Source organism: Artemia franciscana, chromosome 21 (assembly GCF_032884065.1).
Source record: "Artemia franciscana chromosome 21, ASM3288406v1, whole genome shotgun sequence".
NCBI classification, from domain to species: Eukaryota; Metazoa; Arthropoda; class Branchiopoda; order Anostraca; family Artemiidae; genus Artemia; species Artemia franciscana.
In genome coordinates, this window is record NC_088883.1 from 20,388,100 (window position 1) to 20,408,694 (window position 20,595).

Genomic DNA, 20,595 nt, shown 5'->3' on the forward strand with positions numbered 1-20,595 from the left:
TATTGATAAAATCGATAGCAAACAAACCTATGAAAGTCGAAAAACTACTTTTATATAAGTTACATTGAAAATGGTTTAATGGTTTAAATGGTTATAACGGTGTAAATATATAGTTTGATCTATGCTAATTTATCTATTAATTTGTCTTTAAATACTAAATAAAAACCACTCAGATATGTTAGTTGCAAGTTTTTTTAAATACAAATTTAAAGTAAGGCAATTCGAAATCAAAATAGGCTTCGAGTCAAAGTCGTGTTTTTTTTTAAAATATGATACTGATCTATTCTTGTTAAAGTAATATTAGAAAAGTTCCTTCAACATGTAAATTTGTTGAATTTATATGCATCTCATATGTCAGTGCAAGATGTGAGAAGGCTTAATCTAATAAAACATAGATTCGACCTTGATACGAAAGAAAAGAAAAATGTCAAACCAAAAATGTAAATGTCATTTGAAAGAAAATTTCTATTGAGATGCTTGATATCTGAACTTTTTTATACCAGAATTTTGGTGATTTCCACCAAAACCGGTATTCCTGAGTTTTTTGGCCTATTGATTACAAATGTGAGACTACTAATATGGCAACGTAGACGTCTATAATCAAAGCAGGTCAATTGCGTATCTTAACAGTTGTCACTGCGTTAAACCTTGTTGAAATCATAGTAATGCAATATTTTTTGAATCTGTATTAATGAATTACCTAAAGAAGGATCTTTTGAAATTTGTCCCGATGAAACTACACATATTTCAACATCTTATACCTCTTTCGATTTATCATAACTAAGGAGTTGTTCAGAGGGTGGCTCTTAATGACAAATGATAGAGCATTAAAGTCGTTAGGATCGTAGACTGAATGTCTGAACGTTGTCAATTTATACTTCAAAATTGGTGTTGGATATCTGTTAGGGTTGCTATTTAAGTTTCTGAGCATGTTGACTACAAACCTAAGCCTACCAGTACAACAAAGACACTAAACAAGTCAACTGTCACATTGGTCTAATGCTGGGCATGTTACACTATATTGAACCTCCTCCCTCTAAAAAAAATGGTAATTTCAGAGTCTAAAATGGAACCCCATATGTCTGTGTTCCCTCTAACATCCCATTTAATGGGTGTAGCTTATAGGACTCATGATTATTTAAAGATTATTTACTGTAATAAGCGAAAACGCTTGTTCTGTGTAGATACTGCCAGATCATGAAAACGTCAAAATTATAATGAATACCCAGTTTTCAAATTATCTTTGGATGCAACGATAATGTGATGGTGCTATTTACAGAAGTTCGAGAGGCTTTAAAGAAACTTCAGCTACAGAAAGAAAAATTAGAAAGTCCACAGACTTTTTCTTTATCTTCTCAGCCGGTAAAAAGAAATCTACAAAAAATGCCGAATCAAAGAGACATTGCAAAAAGCCTGTACAGAGATGGTACTAGCAGTGAAGATATCAATGAGTACGATAGGGTAAGTGATTATCTATTTGATAAGTTCATTTTACTTCTATGTTTATGTAATTAGACAAGGGGTCCATAATTAGACCAGGGATAATTCCTCCTCAGCTCATAAGCTCATCTGACAATAAAGCTCTTGGTCCTAGCTTTTATCTACTCTGATTAGATAATATAGTAGTTTATTCAGAATCTCATCAAAGTCTGAGTCAAGGTGCTTTTCTATTGAAGCAAACAATACTTGCGAAATGGAAGGGAATTGTATTAGTGTAAAGGGTAGGTATAAACCATGATATTTGGTGTTTTTGCCTTCATGTCTGAGAACTTAGAATTGAGTAGAAAAAAGTTAAAACTTGAATTAGTAGTCAATTTTCTTATAGAGAAGTTAAGGGTCGATAAAAATGAAGTCTCAGTAAGGGATTTAGGTCGGAGAAGCAATTCTTTAGCCGTTCAGTTAGCCAAAAATGACCCAATTTTAAACACATCAACGCCAATGGCACACTCGACGCATTTTGAGCGTCACTATAGCAAGAAACGATAAATTGTGACATTTATTTTTCACCAAATAATTTAAGTTTCTGTTGATTGATTCCTTAGGTATTCCGACTAAACAGTTTTTGCGGATGCACTAGCGCTCAGTTTTTGCGCTCATTGGCGTATGCTATCGTTTCGCGTACAGCGTCGTAATTATACGCACCAAAATGTTTGGACTGATTTAAAGGGAAGCGAAATTTTTTTGGTCCTTTGCTATTATCCATAGGTGCCTGCAGGAGGGGGGATTCAGGGGGCCATGGCCCCCCTGGAAATAAGGGACTATACAGAGGCTATGAGGAAACGAAAGAGATGAGAGCAGAGTGGGGAAACATCATAGAAAAAATGTATGTTGACCCATGGTTGGCTGTCTGCCAATAGAATTTGACCCTTAAAAGGGTAATGAATGACCCATTTCCAGTTTTCCCCAGACATTTTTTTTTTACCTAGCTAGTGTAAAAAAAATCGAGTTCTTTATAGTTATGAAAGCTCAGTAAATAGCGATCAATACCAAAAGTAAAAGAACCTAATTATTCTTAGCATTAAATCAAAGAGTCAGCTATCTATTCCAAAGATGTATTTGTTTCAAGCTTGAAGTTAAGCGTTTTAAGTTATTTGTAAATAAGAAAGTATGCATAATTACAGAATAATAAGAAAACAACTTAAAAACGGGGCAATCCCTATGAAAACACGCTGTCAAATTGAGCATGCCTGAGTACCCATGAGCCGGCATCTGAAACCACTATAATAAGATAAGTATAATATTATATTGTTTTCTATAATGGACGCGTTTTAATCGTGTTTTAATTTAATTTTATTTATTTTTACTAGGAGTGATTATACTGATCTAGCTGTATACTTGGAAAAAGCTTTAATATTTTATAGTTATGAAGTATAGCCGTAAAATATATTGGCTTTTGTTTTCAAATTTAAACCAAAATTACTTGGTGGATATGAAACGTCTTTTATAAGCTCCATGACCAATAACACTATTTTTAATGAGTACAAAACTAAATAACCAATACATTTTTAAATTAAAATTTAAAGACATTTTTTAAAGTTTTCTTTTTCTATGAGGGACTTGATCAATTTTTTCTCAAAAATATTCTAATTCATTTATCTAAGAAGTCATTCATAAAGTGGGACATTCCAAAGAAGACATTAGAGGTCGATAAATGTAAGAATGATTGTCCCCAAGTACCTCTTATCGCCCTTTGGAGCCTTCTTGTAGGAATATCAGTTGCCTGGAAACTCTTAGACGGGCTGGGTTCTTTTGCCTATTGACTGCCGGATTGAGTAAATGTTACCTTAGAAACATAATGACCTTATTCATTATATTTTATCACGCCTAAGTTGATTTCATATGACATAATCTTGGTAAATCAGCATTATTAAGACGTAAGGCCCAAGTTAGATTGCAATAAAACAGGGCATAAGTTGCAATAAAAACTCGAAAGTTTCGGTCACTTTCAGATAATACTCAACCTTAACGTCAAAACCTCTGGCAAAATGTAGTTATAAAAAGAAAATATTCTTTTAACCTCTGTATCTCTGAACCGCACGGAGCAAACCTTAGATTGTACCAAAGTCAGCATATTGGGTTTGACATCCTGAAAAATAATTTTTTTCCGTATATTATTTATTTTTGACCTCTTAAAAGGGATAACTCGATTAGAAATTAGATGGGGTCATGGAACTTGGAAAGGACAGGAAGTTTGAAAGGGATCGCTGGATTAAAGTTGAAATTTCTGTCATTTTTTTAAAGGTTCAAAAGACACTGGAGGGCAGGCATCAAGCTGCCGTACCCTTTTTCTAAACCCTAGTAATACGTACACACCAAAGGCGTCGGATCCATTTTTCATATAGTCCCTTACTCAAAGTGATTGAAAAGTGCCCCCCCCTTACACACAGTCCTTTCTATATTTATCTGAAAGATCAAAAAAATACTTAGAAAGTTAGCTAATTTGAGCGTTTAAATGAAATATTTTAGGCATCTGGTCTAAAACGGATGACCAACCGTTCTTCCTCTGTAGTAGCTGACGCGCAACTAAAAATCACTGAAGATAAATATATAAGAAAATTTAGCAAAATAATCGAATTTGGTCATATCAAGCATTAAGATAAATGTCTATATAAACTTTTTAAGCATTCGATGAAAATATTATATATTTTATACAACTGAAAGGAAACTGATTGTTTCAGTGTTAATAATGAATTTATTAGTATATATATATATATATATATATATATATATATATATATATATATATATATATATATATATATATATATATATATCTATATATATAAAAATAAGTTGTGGATGGATGTGTGGATGGATGTGTCAGGTGACGTCACCTGAAAAAACTGGATCAGGTGACGTCAAAACTGAAAAAACTAAAAAAGGCAAAAACTACAAAAAAAACTAAAAACTAATAAAAAAAATAAAAAAGCTAAAAAACTAAAAAAACTAAAAAAAGGCAAAAACTACAAAAAAAAACTAAAAAAAAACTGAAAAAACTAAAAAAAGGCAAAAACTACAAAAAAAAACTAAAAACTAATAAAAAAAGTAAAAAAGCTAAAAAACTAAAAAAACTAAAAAAAGGTAAAAAACTAAAAAAACTAAAAACTAAAAAAAAACTAAAAAAGGTAAAAACTAAAAGAACTAAAAAAGAAAAAAATAAATGACGACACTCAAAGAGAAAGCGACCAGGACAAAAGGAATGTTCGATTAGCAATCAACAAAGCACCGGGACACAGGGAGTATAAATGACGACCAGGACACAAGTAAAAAAAAAAATTAACAAAACTAAAAAGAAGGTAAAAACTACAAAAAAACTAAAAAGAAAAAAAAACTAAAAACTAATAAAAAAACTAAAAAATCTAAAAATCTAAATAAACTAAAAAAGAAAAAAAAAGGAAAAAAATAAAGGAGAAAAACAAAACTAAAAAACGAATGTATATACAGACCGGTACACCGGGATACAAATGACGACCGGGACACAGGGAATATAAATAACGACCGGGACACAGGGACACAACTACAACGGGGACACCGGGGGAAACAGGGGGATATAAATGACGACCGGGACAAAAAAACTAAAAAGAAATAAAAACTAAAAACTAATAAAAAAAACTAAAAAATCTAAAAATCTAAATAAGCTAAAAAAGAAAAAAAAAGGAAAAAAATAAAGGAGAAAAACAAAACTAAAAAACGAATGTATATACAGACCGGGACACCGGGATACAAATGATGACCGGGACCCGGGACACAGGGAATATAAATGACGACCGGGACACAGGGACACAACTACAACGGGGACACCGGGGGAAACAGGGGGATAACCTGACAATCTATTTATATGCAAAGACAATGGGACAGCAAAGAATGTTGTATATTCGCAAGTTTTACGTAGTTAAAACCATATATATATATATATATCTATATTCACAGGTGGGACATAGGGACACAACTACAATGGCGCGTAACTATTATGGCGCGTAACGACTTACGCGCGCGGGGGGGCTTGGGGGGGGCGCGAAGCGCCCCCACCAACTAGGTGTTGGGGTGGCGCGAAGCGCCACCCCAACAGCTAGTCTATATATATAAAAATAAGTTGTCTGTCTGTCTGTGGATCTGTGGATCAGGTGACGTCATGTTTCGGCTGACGTCATGAAATTAGTTGCCGTCATTTTTGCTTTGAAGGTGACGTCATTCAAGTTATATAAGACATATGTTCGCGTAGAAATCTATTAATGTTTAAGTTTACAATGACTGATGAAGATGCTCAAAGAGTCTATGCCAAAAAACTTGCTGCTGATAGAGAAAGTCAGAAAAGAAAGCGTGCCGAGGAACTACCAGAGCAACGCGAAAGCAGACTTGCTGCTAAAAGAGAAAGTGAAAAAAGAAGGCGTGCCGAGGAATCAAAAGACCAGCAGGGAAACAGGCTTGAGGCTGATAGAGAAAGAAAGAACAGAAAGCATGCCGAGGAACTACCAGAGCAACGCAGAAGCAGACTTGCTGCTAAAAGAGAAAGTGAAAAAAGAAGGCGTGCCGAGGAATCAAAAGACCAGCAGGGAAACAGGCTTGAGGCTGATAGAGAAAGAAAGAACAGAAAGCATGCCGAGGAACTACCAGAGCAACGCAGAAGCAGACTTGCTGCTAAAAGAGAATGTGAAAAAAGAAGGCGTGCCGAGGAATTACAAGAACAGCAAGAAATCAGGCTTGCTGCTGATAGAGAAAGTAAGAAAAGAAAGCAACAAAAAGACATTTATGATACCATAATGCATTGTGTCGATAACAACGTTGGAGAAATTTTCTTTTTGGATGCGCCAGGAGGTACTGGTAAAACGTTTGTGATAAAACTGATTCTGGCATCAATTCGATCTAAAAATGATATAGCGTTGGCAATTGCGTCGTCCGGAATAGCCGCAACATTGCTGCCTGGTGGAAGAACTGCTCATTCCGCTTTGAAATTGCCTCTGAACTTGCATTCTACAGAAACTCCCACGTGCAATATTTCCAAATCATCTGGGATGGGTAAAGTATTGCAGCAATGCAAGCTTATTATTTGGGATGAGTGCACAATGGCACACAAAAAATCGCTCGAGGCTCTGGATCAATGCTTGAAAGATTTGCGAGGGAAGTCGAAACCCTTTGGCAGCACCTTAATATTGCTTGCGGGAGATTTCAGGCAAACCTTACCTATAATACCTAGATCAACTCCTGCAGACGAAATGAATGCTTGCCTGAAAAATTCTAATTTATGGGCACACGTAAAAACATTAAAATTAACTACAAATATGCGTGTCCGATTGCAAAACGATGACTCTGGTCAAACATTTTCAGATCAATTGCTGGCAATGGGAAACGGAAAGCTCCCAGTAGACTCAATTTCAGGACGTATACAACTACCTGCTGATTTCTGTAATTTAGTGACGTCCAAAAATGAATTGATTGAAAAGTATTTCCGAATATTCTAAAAAATTATAAAAATAATAAATGGCTAAGTGAAAGAGCGATTCTCGCACCCAAAAATATAGACGTCCACGAAATCAACAATATTGTTTTGACCAAGATTCAAGACCAGGCAGTCCTTTACAAGTCAGTCGACACAGTTTTGGAACCAAATGAAGCGGTTAATTATCCATCTGAATTTTTAAATTCCATAGATCTTTCAGGGTTTCCACCACACGTGCTACAACTAAAAATAGGCGTACCAATAATACTTTTAAGAAATATAAACCCACCAAAGCTTTGCAATGGCACTCGACTTGCCGTAAAAAAAACAATGGAAAACCTAATAGAGGCCACAATCCTGACAGGGCCTTTTGAGGGTGAGGCTGTTCTTATTCCTCGCATTCCCATGATTCCAACAGATCTGCCTTTTCAATTTAAAAGATTGCAATTCCCAATTCGATTAGCATTTGCAATCACCATTAACAAAGCTCAAGGTCAATCATTAGAAAAATGTGGTATTGATCTTAATACTGATTGTTTTTTCCCATGGACAATTGTACGTTGCATGTTCGAGGGTCGGTAAACCTGACAATCTATTTATATGCAGCGAGAATTGGACAGCGAAGAATGTTGTATATTCGCAAGTTTTACGCAGTTAATTTGTATTTCGGAACCAAATGAAGCGGTTAATTATCCATCTGAATTTTTAAATTCCATAGATCCTTCAGGGTGTCCACCACACCTGCTACAACTAAAAATAGGCGTACCAATAATACTTTTAAGAAATATCAACCCACCAAAGCTTTGCAATGGCACGCGACTTGCCGTAAAAAAAAAACAATGGAAAACCTAATAGATGCCACAATCTTGACAGGGCCTTATGAGGGTGAGGCTGTTCTTATTCCTCGCATTCCCATGATTCCAACGGATCTGCTTTTTCAATTTAAAAGATTGCAATTCCCAATTCGATTAGCATTTGCAACCACCATCAACAAAGCTCAAGGGCAATCACTAGAAAAATGCGGTATAGATCTTAATACAGATTGCTTTACCAATGTACAATTGTATGTTGCATCTTTGAGGGTCGGTAAACCTGACAATCTATTTATACGCACAGACAATGGGACAGCGAAGACTGTTGTATATTCACAAGTTTTACGTAGTTAATTTGTATTGTATCTATCTATCTATCTATGGGAAAGCCAAGAATGTTGTATATTCGCAATTTTTACGTAGTTTGAAACACATATATAAATCTATCTGTATTCACAGGTGGGACACAGGGACACAACTACAATGGCGCGTAACTAATATGGCGCGTAACTAATATGGCGCGTAACGACTTACGCGCGCGGGGGGGCTTGGGGGGGCGCGAAGCGCCCCACCAACTAGGTGTTGGGGTGGCGCGAAGCGCCACCCCAACAGCTAGTATATATATATATATATATATATATATATATATATATATATATATATATATATATATATATATATATATATATATATATATATATATATATAGATATATATATATATATATATAGGGGGTTTATGAGGGATGGATACACGTTTTTCTTAGTAAAGATTCGTTATTTATTTTAATTTCTCTTTGTTTAAGCTTCATTTCTTTGTTCATATAAGCTACTCTTGTTTGTTTTAGGCTTGACAGTTTATTCTGCTAGATAGTAAAACACTAATCTCGTTTTGTTTTTCTTTAAGAATTGACATATAACCATTGAGGGCAACACCCTAATTTTTCCCTAAATGATAATGCTTCGAAAATTATTGAACATGTCTACTGTATTTCTTCGAATAGGAGGTGGGACAATTGGTAGATTTAGAATATAGACTGTATATCTCCCTTTATGTAGTTGGTAAGAGTCCGTAACACCTAACCAAATAGCCAATCTGTGAAGTTATAAAAAATAGAAGTTGAAACTAGTACTTTTTCCTTGGTGTACTTGCACAATCAGAGTCTAGTTTGTTTCCAATTATTACAAGAGAACCTACCTAGTTTTTTCTCATGGCCGAGGGTCCTGGTTTAAACTTTCAGGGAAAATTTTTCTTTGTTGAGAGGGTTAAAAAGGCATGTAATTTTGTGATTGGGAGAAGGCATTGGATTTTCTTTCTCTCGTCCTCTGAAAATAGTGTACTCTACGATGTTTTTTTTTATTTGGGTAGTTTAGAATATGTTCCGAAATAGATTCAGTCAGGTCAAGCATTATAAATATGTTTTGAAGTATTTCGTGTCTCTTTGTAGACAGAAGATTGGCCGCTAGACTCCGCCGAAGATACGTCACGCGATATGGCAGAATACATATTTTGGACTGGCGATGAGATAAGCGTCACTCAAGCCATTAAAGATTTCATAAAACAGGGAATGGTAATTTGTTTTAATTTATTGTTATATTGATATTTCGTAGTTTTGCGCTATGGGGATTCTTATGGTGAAGCTTTTATTTCCATCTAACATCATTTTTTAGAGGTTTCGGGCTATTTTTCGAAATTACCAGAAGTTTGTATTCAAAATACTGTTTTACCTTTAAGCCTAATTTAGATAATGGTTACTATTACTAAATCAGCAGGAAATTGTAATTTTTATCAATAACCAGTTTTTTTATTGTGTTTTTTTAATTTTTGGGTACTTTGGGCTGAGGTTCGTTCTTTGCTAGACTGCAGCTTTCGCTTCAACCACGATACGTTTACATGAATTCTGTTTTTGATTTCGGAAATTCCATACTTCTACTATGAATATGCTTAAAACACTATTTAAATTAATTCTTTATGCCTTATATCTGCAACAGATCTTAGAAAATTATTATTCATGACACTCCACATGAAAAAGAAAAATTCAGAGAGGAATGTGGAGAGGTTAGAAAAAAGGAAAAGGACACAAATAATCAGACTTACTTCAGCTAGGAGATAAAATTTTGATAATGTGCTAGTTGTCAAAATCAGGATCATCTTGATTCATATCGTCAATGAACTTTCAAGCTCCTCATCATCTGCTTCTACCCACGAGAAGGATTTCTTAACAACGGCAGTAACTTTTATGCCATTCTGAGATGGTTTTTCGTACCTCCGAGGGGTCGCACAGTCCTTTAGATCTCCTGCTGACTTGGTCACCAATTGTTTAGCTCGGATAAGTGAATTAATAGTTGAAGGTCTGTTTTAAAGTTGTGTCTTGATGTTTGATAAAAGCAAAAATTGTCTTTCTGAAGCTACTATCGATTGCAGAAGTCATAATAAATTCTGCACAAAATAGAATAAATCGCTATACTTTGCTTTGCCAACGGATTTTTAAGACTATCCAATGTTTTGCAAAAAATAGAAAGAGATGACTCAATACTAATAATTTTATGTATCTCTGCCTTATCCTCAAAAACCGATAATCGCTGGGTGTAAGGTATGTTGAGTATCTTCTCGATCTCAGGCTCTGATTTCCCAAGAAAGTATGTCAGGCCAGCGGTATGTCTAGCCTGACTGGCCGGATCAGTCAGGTCAACGGTAGTGTCGAACCTTTTTTAAATTGTAACTTCTTACTTCAAGAAAATACCAAAGGAAGAATCAAACACACATGTTACCAATGGCGAAAGGATAAACCCTAAGGAGTTTTTTTTTCTTGTGGTGACTCCGAACGTACAGGATCTCTTCTTGGTACTGCGGTACCCGTTATCTCAGCTGCGCAACTTGCCGATGGGTCTGGAATTTGATTCTGGCGATGAGATTATGGAAAAGCATCCCATAATAATAAAAGTAAGAAATCTTTTTGGGCTCCAGTTGAACAATACACAAAAACTATTGATTTTGGTAGTCCTAATTTCAATTAAGTATCAAAAACTATTTATGCACACGTGTCGATAATACTGATGTGAGAAGTAATATCCATTTCTATCGATGTATTTATATTTTAGTTCTATCCCTTTAAAACGTCCCACTAAAAAAATTTAGTATTTTACACATTTCATTTTTTAAAGAAGAACAAAATGTAAGGGAAGTTTGCCACTTGCAGTACTTCCTTATAAAAATGGCTCTTTTAAAACTAGTAAATTACTGGGCCTCTTTTTTGCGTTTCTGATATAACACTTTCTTCTGAAAAAAAAACACATTACATTCTACCAATTCGCCTATTATTATTGAATCCTACTGCAAAAAATTTTAAATTTCTTTTAAAGTGAAATCCACCTGAAATTCAACTGCGCTCAAGCTAGGGGGGTACTTGCCTCCTCCCTCTCCTTGATCGATGCCATTACCAAGGGTTCACGTTCCTGGGTTCACTTTACTCCCTTTGTATGGTTTTTGCTTGTTGCTATGAAAGACTTGTTCTGTTGATAGGCCCCCAAATAGGTGGAACCTTCTTATGATTTCGCAATCAATTACTGTTAATACCTTTTACAAGAAAGAAATAATGTCTATTGACATTCATTATAACATATAAAGGGGGGTACAAATTTGTTGATTTTGTTTATTGATTCGGGTCCCGCTTGTTGTGTTTGTCCAGAAAAAAGCTAATGACTGACAAAATCAAATGGTCAAAATTGATAGAAAATCACGTATTGATGCAAAATTTAGAACTGAAACAAGTAGATATCATATAAGGAATATTAAAATTGTACTTTGAACGAAGAAAACAGACTCTAAAGCCCCAATTGTCCAAACCCACTTATCGGATTTGAACGTTTAAATGTTTTATGTAATTTTTTTCACCTTTTGTTTTAGTATCGGTTGCACTCTTGGGCAAGTTGCCCACCGTATTCCCTCCTATCTCAACCAAAACCGTACTCCTCGGTAGCTTGTGTCCATCCCTGTGACTGGATCTTTTCATAGTTGTACTCTGGGACTGAAGGTCTTAGAATCCCCTCAAGCTTTCCAGTGCCAACAAAGCCCATTTCTTGAATAAAATCTCTGTAATAATTCCGTGTCGAAGCTTAAAATTGAAACTAATTTTCAGTGAAGATAAAGGTAAAAAATTTAGCTCGCGTCTTATCAAACAGTTCGTGGTAACGAACTGTAGTAAGGAGCGACCCGGCTCAATAGAAACCAAAACTCTAAAAAATGAAATTTTGATACCAATAGCTACATCAAAAGAATCGCATTTTAATGCTGATTTTCAATATATAAATTTCATCAAGTTTAGTCTTACTTATCAAAAGTTACGAGCCTGAGAAAATTTGCGTTATTTTAGAAAATAGGGGAAAACACCCCCTAAAAGTCATAGAATCTTAACAAAAATTACACCATCAGATTCACCGTATCAGAGAACCCTACTGTAGAAGTTTCAAGCTCCTATCTACAAAAATGTGGAATTTTGTATTTTTTGCCAGAAGGCAGATCACGGATGCGTGTTTATTTGTTTGTTTGTTTTTTTTTCCAGGGGTGATCGTATCGACCCAGTTGTCCTAGAATGTTGCGAGAGGGCTCATTCTAACAGAAATGAAAAGTTCTAGTTCCCTTTTAAAGTGACCGAAAAAATTGGAGGGCACCTAGGCCCCCTGCCACGCTAATTATTTTCCCAAAGTCAACGGATCAAAATTCTGAGATAGCCATTTTATTCAGCGTAGTCGAAAAACCTTATAACTATGTATTTGGAGACGACTTACTCCTCCACAGTCCCCATGGGAGGGGCTACAAGTTACAAACTTTGACCAGTGCTTACGTATAGTAATGGTTATTGGGAAGTGTACAGGCGTTTTCAGGAGGATTTTTTGGTTGGGGGGAGGGGTTGAGAAGAGAGGGATATACTGGGGGAACTTTCCATCGAGGAATTTGCTATGGGGGAAGAAAATTTCCATGATGGGAGCGCAGGATTTACTAGCATTATTTAAAAAAAAAACAATGAAAAAATAAATATGAAAAAGTTTTTTTCAGCTGGAAGTAAGGAGCAGCATTAAAACTTAAAAGACAGAAATTATTACCCATGTGAGGGGCTAACCACCTCCCAATACCTCGCACTTTACGCTAAAGTATTTTTAGTAATGTCAACTATTTATTCTACGGCTTTTGTGATTCAGGGGGTCATTCTTAATAAATTGGGACAAAATTTAAGATTTAGTGTAAAGAGAGAGGTACTGACGAGGGGGCGAACCCTCTCATATGTGTAATAAAAACATGAGAATAAAAAGTTCTTTACGTAAGCTAATTTATAAGTTACGTATATCTTTTACTAATAAAAAGATTCGTAAAAAATTAAAAGTTCTAGTTGCCTTTTTAATTAACCAAAAAATTGGAGGGCAACTAGGCCCCCTCCCCCGCTCTTTTTTTCTCAAATCATTCGATCAAAATTATGAGAAAGCCATTTAGCCAAAAAAAAAATATACAAATTTCGTTTTAATTATTCCTCTGCGGAGAGCCAAAATCAAAACATGCATTGATTCAAAAACGTTCAGAAATTAAATAAAAAAACAAGTTTTTTCAACTGAAAGTAAGGAGCGACATTAAAACTTAAAACGAACAAAAATTACTTCGTATATGAAAGGGGCTGCTTCCTCATCAACGCCCCGCTCTTTCGCTAAAGTTTTTTACTGTTTTAAAAAGAAGAGTTGAGAGGAAGAGTCAAACTATAGTGTAAAGAGCGGAGCTTTGATGAGGAAGCAGCCCCTCTCATATACGAAGTAATTTCTGTTCGTTTTAAGTTTTAATGTCGCTCCTTACTTTCAGTTGAAAAAACTATTTTTTTATTTAATTATAAATAAATCGTATATCATATCCTGAGGAAAAAACAATCGCACTTAAAATACTTCCACAAAATTTTTATTCAAAAAGGTATTAAAAAATTCAAAACCATTTCACAAAAAAAAAAAAACTGTTAGAGGTACCCCCACCCATATTTGTTGTAATCCTTGTTTGTTTTAAGTTTGACTTGGTTATTCATTTCAACTTGTGTTCATTTTGGGGCTTTATTTATTTATTGATCATAATCTCTGTTATTACTAAGTTTGACGTGATTGTTCGTTATAGTTTCTGTTCGATTTGCACTTGACTTAGTAATGTCTATTCGGTTGAGACTTGATGCATTGCATGAACATTTTTTCCTTGTTCAAGTTCTTAATTCCACGAGCACGATGTAAAACATTCCCAGGCGACATGCTTCTACACATTTAACGGAAAATGGCGATGAGGTGGCTTGTTTATACCACCTCATATGCTTCATATGATTTTCATTCAGAAAAAAAACTTAAAAAAACGCATCAAAATTTGTCTATATCTTTTTTTGTTGCGTTTTTACGAGTCGGACAAACATTTCGGGGTGGTGTTCAAATCCCCTATATCTCCCCTAGATACAGCCTTGGATACATATCCAACTACACTCTTTGAAAGTGCGTCTAGAGAAATGAGTGCAAGAATGAAACGGATGAAGTACAAAAAATTGTGGCGCAGAACATTCAGTAAGTGTGGAAAGTAAAAAAAAAAAAAATTTAAGATGATTTGTAGTTCCTCCTTTAAGAACAATTTCGTTTTACTGGCTAAAATCTGATCATGCTACCTTAGTAGGATTAAAAATCAACTGTAAAAATGTTGTAAAAATTAAGTAATGTCTATTCGGTTGAGACTTTAAAGTATTGCATGAACATTTCTTCCCTTGTTTTAGGTCTTAATTCTACAAACACGGTTTAAAACATTCCCAGGCGACATGTTTCTACATATTTAACGGAAAATGGAAAGGAGGGGGCTTGCTTATACCACTTCATATGTTTTTTTAACCATCAAAGTTCTAACCCTTCTCGTCAGACATAATGAAAAAGTGACATTTTCCTAGTTTTTGAGGTGAGAAACAGCACAAAATCAATTTTCGTCTGTCAGGGCATGACTGGTGCGTGTTTATTTATATCTTAGTAATGGCAAGAGATAGAATAGAATAGAATAAAATAGAATTTATTGGCTAAAATAGCACACAAGCTAGCATAAGCACGTCAGAACAATTACAATTACAATGATAAAATAAATGTTAAGGGATAAATATAATTACAAAGTTAAATCAATTATTAAAATGCGAAACAAAATAGGGAACGAAAGAGTTTTTGTACCTCATTGTTAACATTTGGGGACACAAGTCAAGTTGAGTATTTGGAGCTCTACGAGCATTAAGTCTTGTATTGGGAAGGATTGGGGGGTTTTCATTGAAGATGGAAAAATATAGTGAATTAGTCCATTTTTCGTGCTGTTTTCACTAAGGTTGTATATGCAACTCATCAAACAGTTCTTGGTAAAGAACTGTAGTAAGGAGAACGTGGCTCAATACTAACCGAGTCTCTAAAAAATAGAATTTTTATGTCAATATATACATCAAAAAATTGCCTCAGTGTGATGATTCCAAATATATAAGATTCAATCAGTTTCACCAAGTTTCATCGCCTAAGATTCATTAAGCCAAGAATTGGGGCTTTTGAGAAGTAGATATAAATAGCGACGAAGACCACACTGCCTTTCCATAACAAACAAATACAACGTAGAGACAATAGGGAAAATTTCAAGACATTGGAAATTATTTCTGTAGATAATACAAGAATAAGAGAGAAACTATATATATATATATATATATATATATATATATATATATATATATATATATATATATATATATATATATATATATATATATATATATATATATATATATATATATATATATATATATATATATATATAAAAGAACTTACATCAAATTGTGAGGATTAAAACTGAATAATTAAAAACACTTTTTAAAACATTTTTTAAAAATAGCCCTAGCATCCTTCCACTGTCTTGAAATTTTCCCTATTGTCTCTACGTTGTATTTGTTAGAAGTAGATATGTTAAGAAAATAGTTCTTACTTTACAATAAATAAAAAAAAGCTCATACCTTTTGAAGGTATTTCTTCTATAGTTTACCCACCCCCCTCCTTTGTGTGGAAATATATAGCCCAAATTGTATATTTTTGTATGTTTTTTATTTTTCTTAATTTTGTCATAATTGATTTAATTTATGGAAACACAGCGAACAATAGATTGACACATGGCTAAATACATGGGAAATTAGAGGGTTAAAGTATATTGTTATAGCATAAAGTGTATTGTTAATAGTGTATTGTTAAAGTATAAAGATATCTTACATTGGAAGTTAAAGTGTTTTTCCCCAAAATTTATTTAGTCGGTCTAACTTTGACCAATTTTCAACTATGTAATGATGCCAGCTTTAGAAAATTAACCAAGTCATGTTTGAATATTTTAAAAGCAGTTCGTGTAAAAAAACAACCAGCATATAATGAAAAATATATTACATAATAGAATATGAATGAATGAATGAATGAATGAATGAATGAATGAATGAATGAATGAACTTTATTACCCGTAAAGTATAAAAAACACAAAGTACGGAGTATTATAAATATATAAACAAAAACAAATACGATAAACAGCGAAGAAAAACAAAATTCAAACTAACAAAAGACAATATGGACTAATCAACCAGTATCAATATGGAAAAAAGGCTGCAGAGGGTCATATAATAGAATAATCATCCATTGACTGTAAAAGGAAAAAAACAATCAAAGGCGCAGTGGAAACTGAGAAATTCAGGAACAAAAAGTTAATCTGTATTTTCAACATATTGAAAAATAATTTTATTTATTACTTCTTGATGCATTAGTTCTTCCTTATGGCTTTCAAATATTATGGGTTTTCCGGCATTTCTTGGAAAACGGTTAGAAATTAAACAAAAAAAGCTAGTTTTTTCAACTGAAAGTAAGGATTAAAGTTAGAAGTTTAAACGAACAGAAATTATTCCGTATGTGAAAAAGGCTACATCCTCCTCAACACCTCGCTCTTTGCGCTAAAGTATTTTATTAATTTAAAAAGTACAGTTGTTACAAAGAGTAAAATTTTAGCGTAAAGAGCGATGTTTTGAGGAGGGGGCATCCCCTTTAATATACGGAATAATTTCTGTTTCAATTTCAGTTTTAAAGTTGTTCCTTACTTTGAGTCGAAAGAATTTTTTTTTTATTTTTTACTAGAATGACAAATGTCCGTTGTTTATCAAACAGTTCGTGGTAACGAACTGTAGTAAGGAGCGACCCGGCTCAATAGTAAACGAAACTCTAAAAAACGGAATTTTGATGCTAAAAGATACATAAAAGAATCGAATTTTCATGCTGTTTCTAGATATATAAGTTTCATAAAATTTAATCTTTGTCATCAAAAGTTACGAGCCTGAGAAAATTTGCCTTATTTTTGAAAATAGGGGGAAACACCCCCTAAAAGTCATAGAATATTAACGAGGGTTAATACGATTACGATAACGAGGGTTAATACGATTAGGGTTATCGTATAAGAGAACCCTATAGCAAAAATTTCAAGCTCCTATCTACAAAAATGTGGAATTTCGTATTTTTTGTCAGAAGACAGATCACGGGTGCGTGTTTATTATTTTTTTTCCCCAGAGGTCATCGTATCGACCAAGTGGTCCTAGAATCTCGAAAGAGGGCTTATTCTAACGGAAATGAAAAGTTCTACTGCCCTTTTTAAGTGACCAAAAAAATTGGAGGGCACCTAGGCCCCCTCCCACGCTCATTTTTTCCCAAAGTCAACGGATCCAAATTTTGAGATAGCCATTTTGTTCCGCATAGTTGAAAACCATATTAACTATGTCTTTGGAATGATTCACTCCCCAACAGTCCCTGGGGGAGGGGCTGCAAGTTACAAACTTTGTCCAGTGTTTACATACAGTAATTGTTATTGCGAAGTGTACAGACGTTTTCAGGGGGATTTTTTTGGTTTGGGGTGGGGTTGAGGGGAGGAGGCTATGTGGGAGGATCTTCTCTTGGAGGAACATGTAATGGGGGAAGAGAAATTCAATGAAAAGGGCGCGGGATTTTCTAGCATTACTAAAAAAAAAACAATGAAAATATAAACACGAAAAAGTTTGTCAACTGAAAGTAAAGAGTAGCATTAAAACTTAAAACTAACAGAGATTATTACGCATATGAGGGGTTCTAAAAATACTTTACCATAAATAGCGAGGTATTTAGGAGGAGATAAATACCTTGCTCTTTATGCTAAGTGTTTTTAGTAATTTCAACTATTTATTTCACGGCCTTTCTGATTCAGGGGTCATTCTTAAAGAATTGGGACAAAACTTAAGATTTAGTGGAAAAGGCGAGGTATTAATGAGGGGACAGACCCCCTCATATACATAATAAAAAAATATAAGAGCATAAAAGTTTGTTACGTAAGTTAATTCTTAAGTTACGTATATTCTTACTAATAAAAACTTTCGTTAAAAATTAAAAGTTCTAGTTGCCTTTTTAAGTAACCGAAAAATTGGAGGGCAACTAGGCCTCCTTCCCCACCCCTTATTTCTCAAAATCGTCTGATCAAAACTAAGAGAAAGCCGTTTAGCCAAAAAAAAAAAATTAATATGCAAATTTCATTTTACTACTTAATGTGCGGAGAGCCAAAATCAAAAATGCATTAATTCAAAAACTTTCAGAAATTAAATAAAAAAAAACTAGTTTTCTAAACTGAAAGTAAGGAGCGATATTAAAACTTAAAACGAACAGAAATTACTCCGTATATGAAATGGGTTGTCCCCTCCGCAATCCCTTGCTCTTTACGCTAAAGTTTGATTCTTTGCCACAATTCTACTTTTTAAAACAATTAAAAACTTTAGCGTAAAGAGCGAGGGATTGCGGAGGGGACAACCCATTTCATATACGGAGTAATTTCTGTCCGTTTTAAGTTTTAATATCGCTCCTTACTTTCAGTTTAAAAAAATTATTTTTTTTTAATTTAATATCTTCAAGGATCGGCATGGCAACACTGACGGCATGGCAACACTGACTAGTTTTTTTATTTAAATACGACAGATGCACCACCTCTGTGTTTCTCATTCATTGAGCAACCTCAGAAAAATTTTGCATGAAGATTTTATCTGGTTACCAGTTGTAGGGTCATCCCTTGATCAAATTAAATAAAAAAAAACATGTTTTTTTAACTGAAAGTAAGGAGCGACATTAAAAATTAAAACGAACAGAAATTACTCCGTATATGAAAGGGGCTGTTCCCTCCTCAACGCCCCGCTCTTTGTGCTAAAGTTTGACTCTTTCTCTCAAATCTACTTTTCAAAACAGTGAAAAACTTTAGCGTAAAGAGCGGCGCGATGGGGAGGGAATGGCCCCTTTCATATAAGGAGTAATTTCTGTTCGTTTTAAGTTTTAATGTCGCTCCATACTTTCAGTTAAAAAAATATGTTTTTTTTAAATTTCTGAACGTTTTTGAATTAATGCATGGTTTGATTTTGGCTCTCCGCACGTGAATACTTAGAACGACATTTGCATTTTTTTTTTTTTTTTGGCTAAATGACTTTTTCTTTGTTTTGATCGGATGATTTTGAGAAAAAAGGAGTGGGAGAGGAGGCTTAGTTGCCCTTCAATCTTTTGTTTACTTAAAAAGGCAACTAGAACTTTTAATTTCTTACGAACGTTTTTATCAATAAAAAATATACGTAACTTCCGAATTAACTTCCGTAACGAATTTCTATATTCGTATATTTTATTACGTATATGAGGGGCTTTGTCCCCTCTTTAATACCTTGCTCTTTACACTAAAGCTTAAATTCTGTCCCAATTCTTTAAGAATGACCCCTGAATCACGAAGGCCGTAGAAGAAATAGTTGAAATTACTAAAAATATTTTAGCGTAAAGAGCAGGTGTTTAGGAGGAGATGAACCCCTCATATGCCTAATAATTTCCGTTCGTTTCCTTTTAATGCTGCTCCTTACTTTCAGTTGAAAAAACTTTTTCATATTTATCTTTTCATTGTTTTTTGTTTTAAATAATATTAGAAACTCCTGCACCCCCTTCATGGAAATTTTCTCCTCCCATTACAAATTCCTCCATGGAAAGATCCTCCCACGTGAACCACTCCCCTCAACCCCCCTCCCTATCCACGAAAAAATTCCCTTGAAAACGTTTGTACACTTCCCAATAACCATTACTATTTGTAAACACTGGTCAAAGTTTGTAATTTGTAGCCCCTCCCCTGGGGACTGTGAGGGAGTAAGTTGTCCCCAAAGAAAGAGTTATTAGGTTTTTCGACTATGCTGAACAAAATGGCTATCTCATAATTTTGACCTGTTGACTTTGGGAAACAAAATGAGTGTAAGAGGGGTTCTAGGTGCCCTCCAATTTTTTGGTCACTTAAAAAGGGCACTAGAACGTTTAATTTCCGTTAGAATGAGCACTCTCGCAACATTCTAGGACCACTGGGTCGATACGATCACCCCTGGAAAAATAAATAAATAAAAAACTAAAAATAAACACGCACCCGTCATCGGTCTTCTGGCAAAAAATACGAAATTCTATATTTTTGTAGATAGTAACTTAAAAATATTGCACTAGGGTTCTCTGATACGCTGAATGCGATGGTGTGATTTTTGGTAAGATTCTAGGACTTTTAGGGGGGTTTTCCCCCTATTTTCCAAAATAAGGAAAATTTTATCAGGCTCGTAATTTTTGATAAGTAAGACTAAATTTGATGAAACTTATATATTTAAAATCAAAATAAAATCCAATTCTTTTGATGTATCTATTAGTATTTAAGCCCCATTTTTTAAAGTTTCCTTTACTATTGAGCCGGATCGCTCCTTACTACAGTTCGTTATCACGAACTGTTTGATTTAAAAGG

General features: G+C 34.3%; 1 protein-coding gene across 1 annotated transcript in view; it reads left to right on the forward strand.

Annotated features, from left to right (window-relative positions):
- Window positions 1-20,595, forward strand: part of LOC136041065 (uncharacterized) — a 134,907-nt gene that overhangs the window by 68,831 nt on the left and 45,481 nt on the right. The window contains exons 5-6 of the mRNA XM_065725619.1: window positions 1,280-1,461; window positions 9,197-9,319. Coding sequence (XP_065581691.1) covers window positions 1,280-1,461; window positions 9,197-9,319 — 305 coding nt within the window. The remainder of the gene's footprint in view (window positions 1-1,279; window positions 1,462-9,196; window positions 9,320-20,595) is intronic.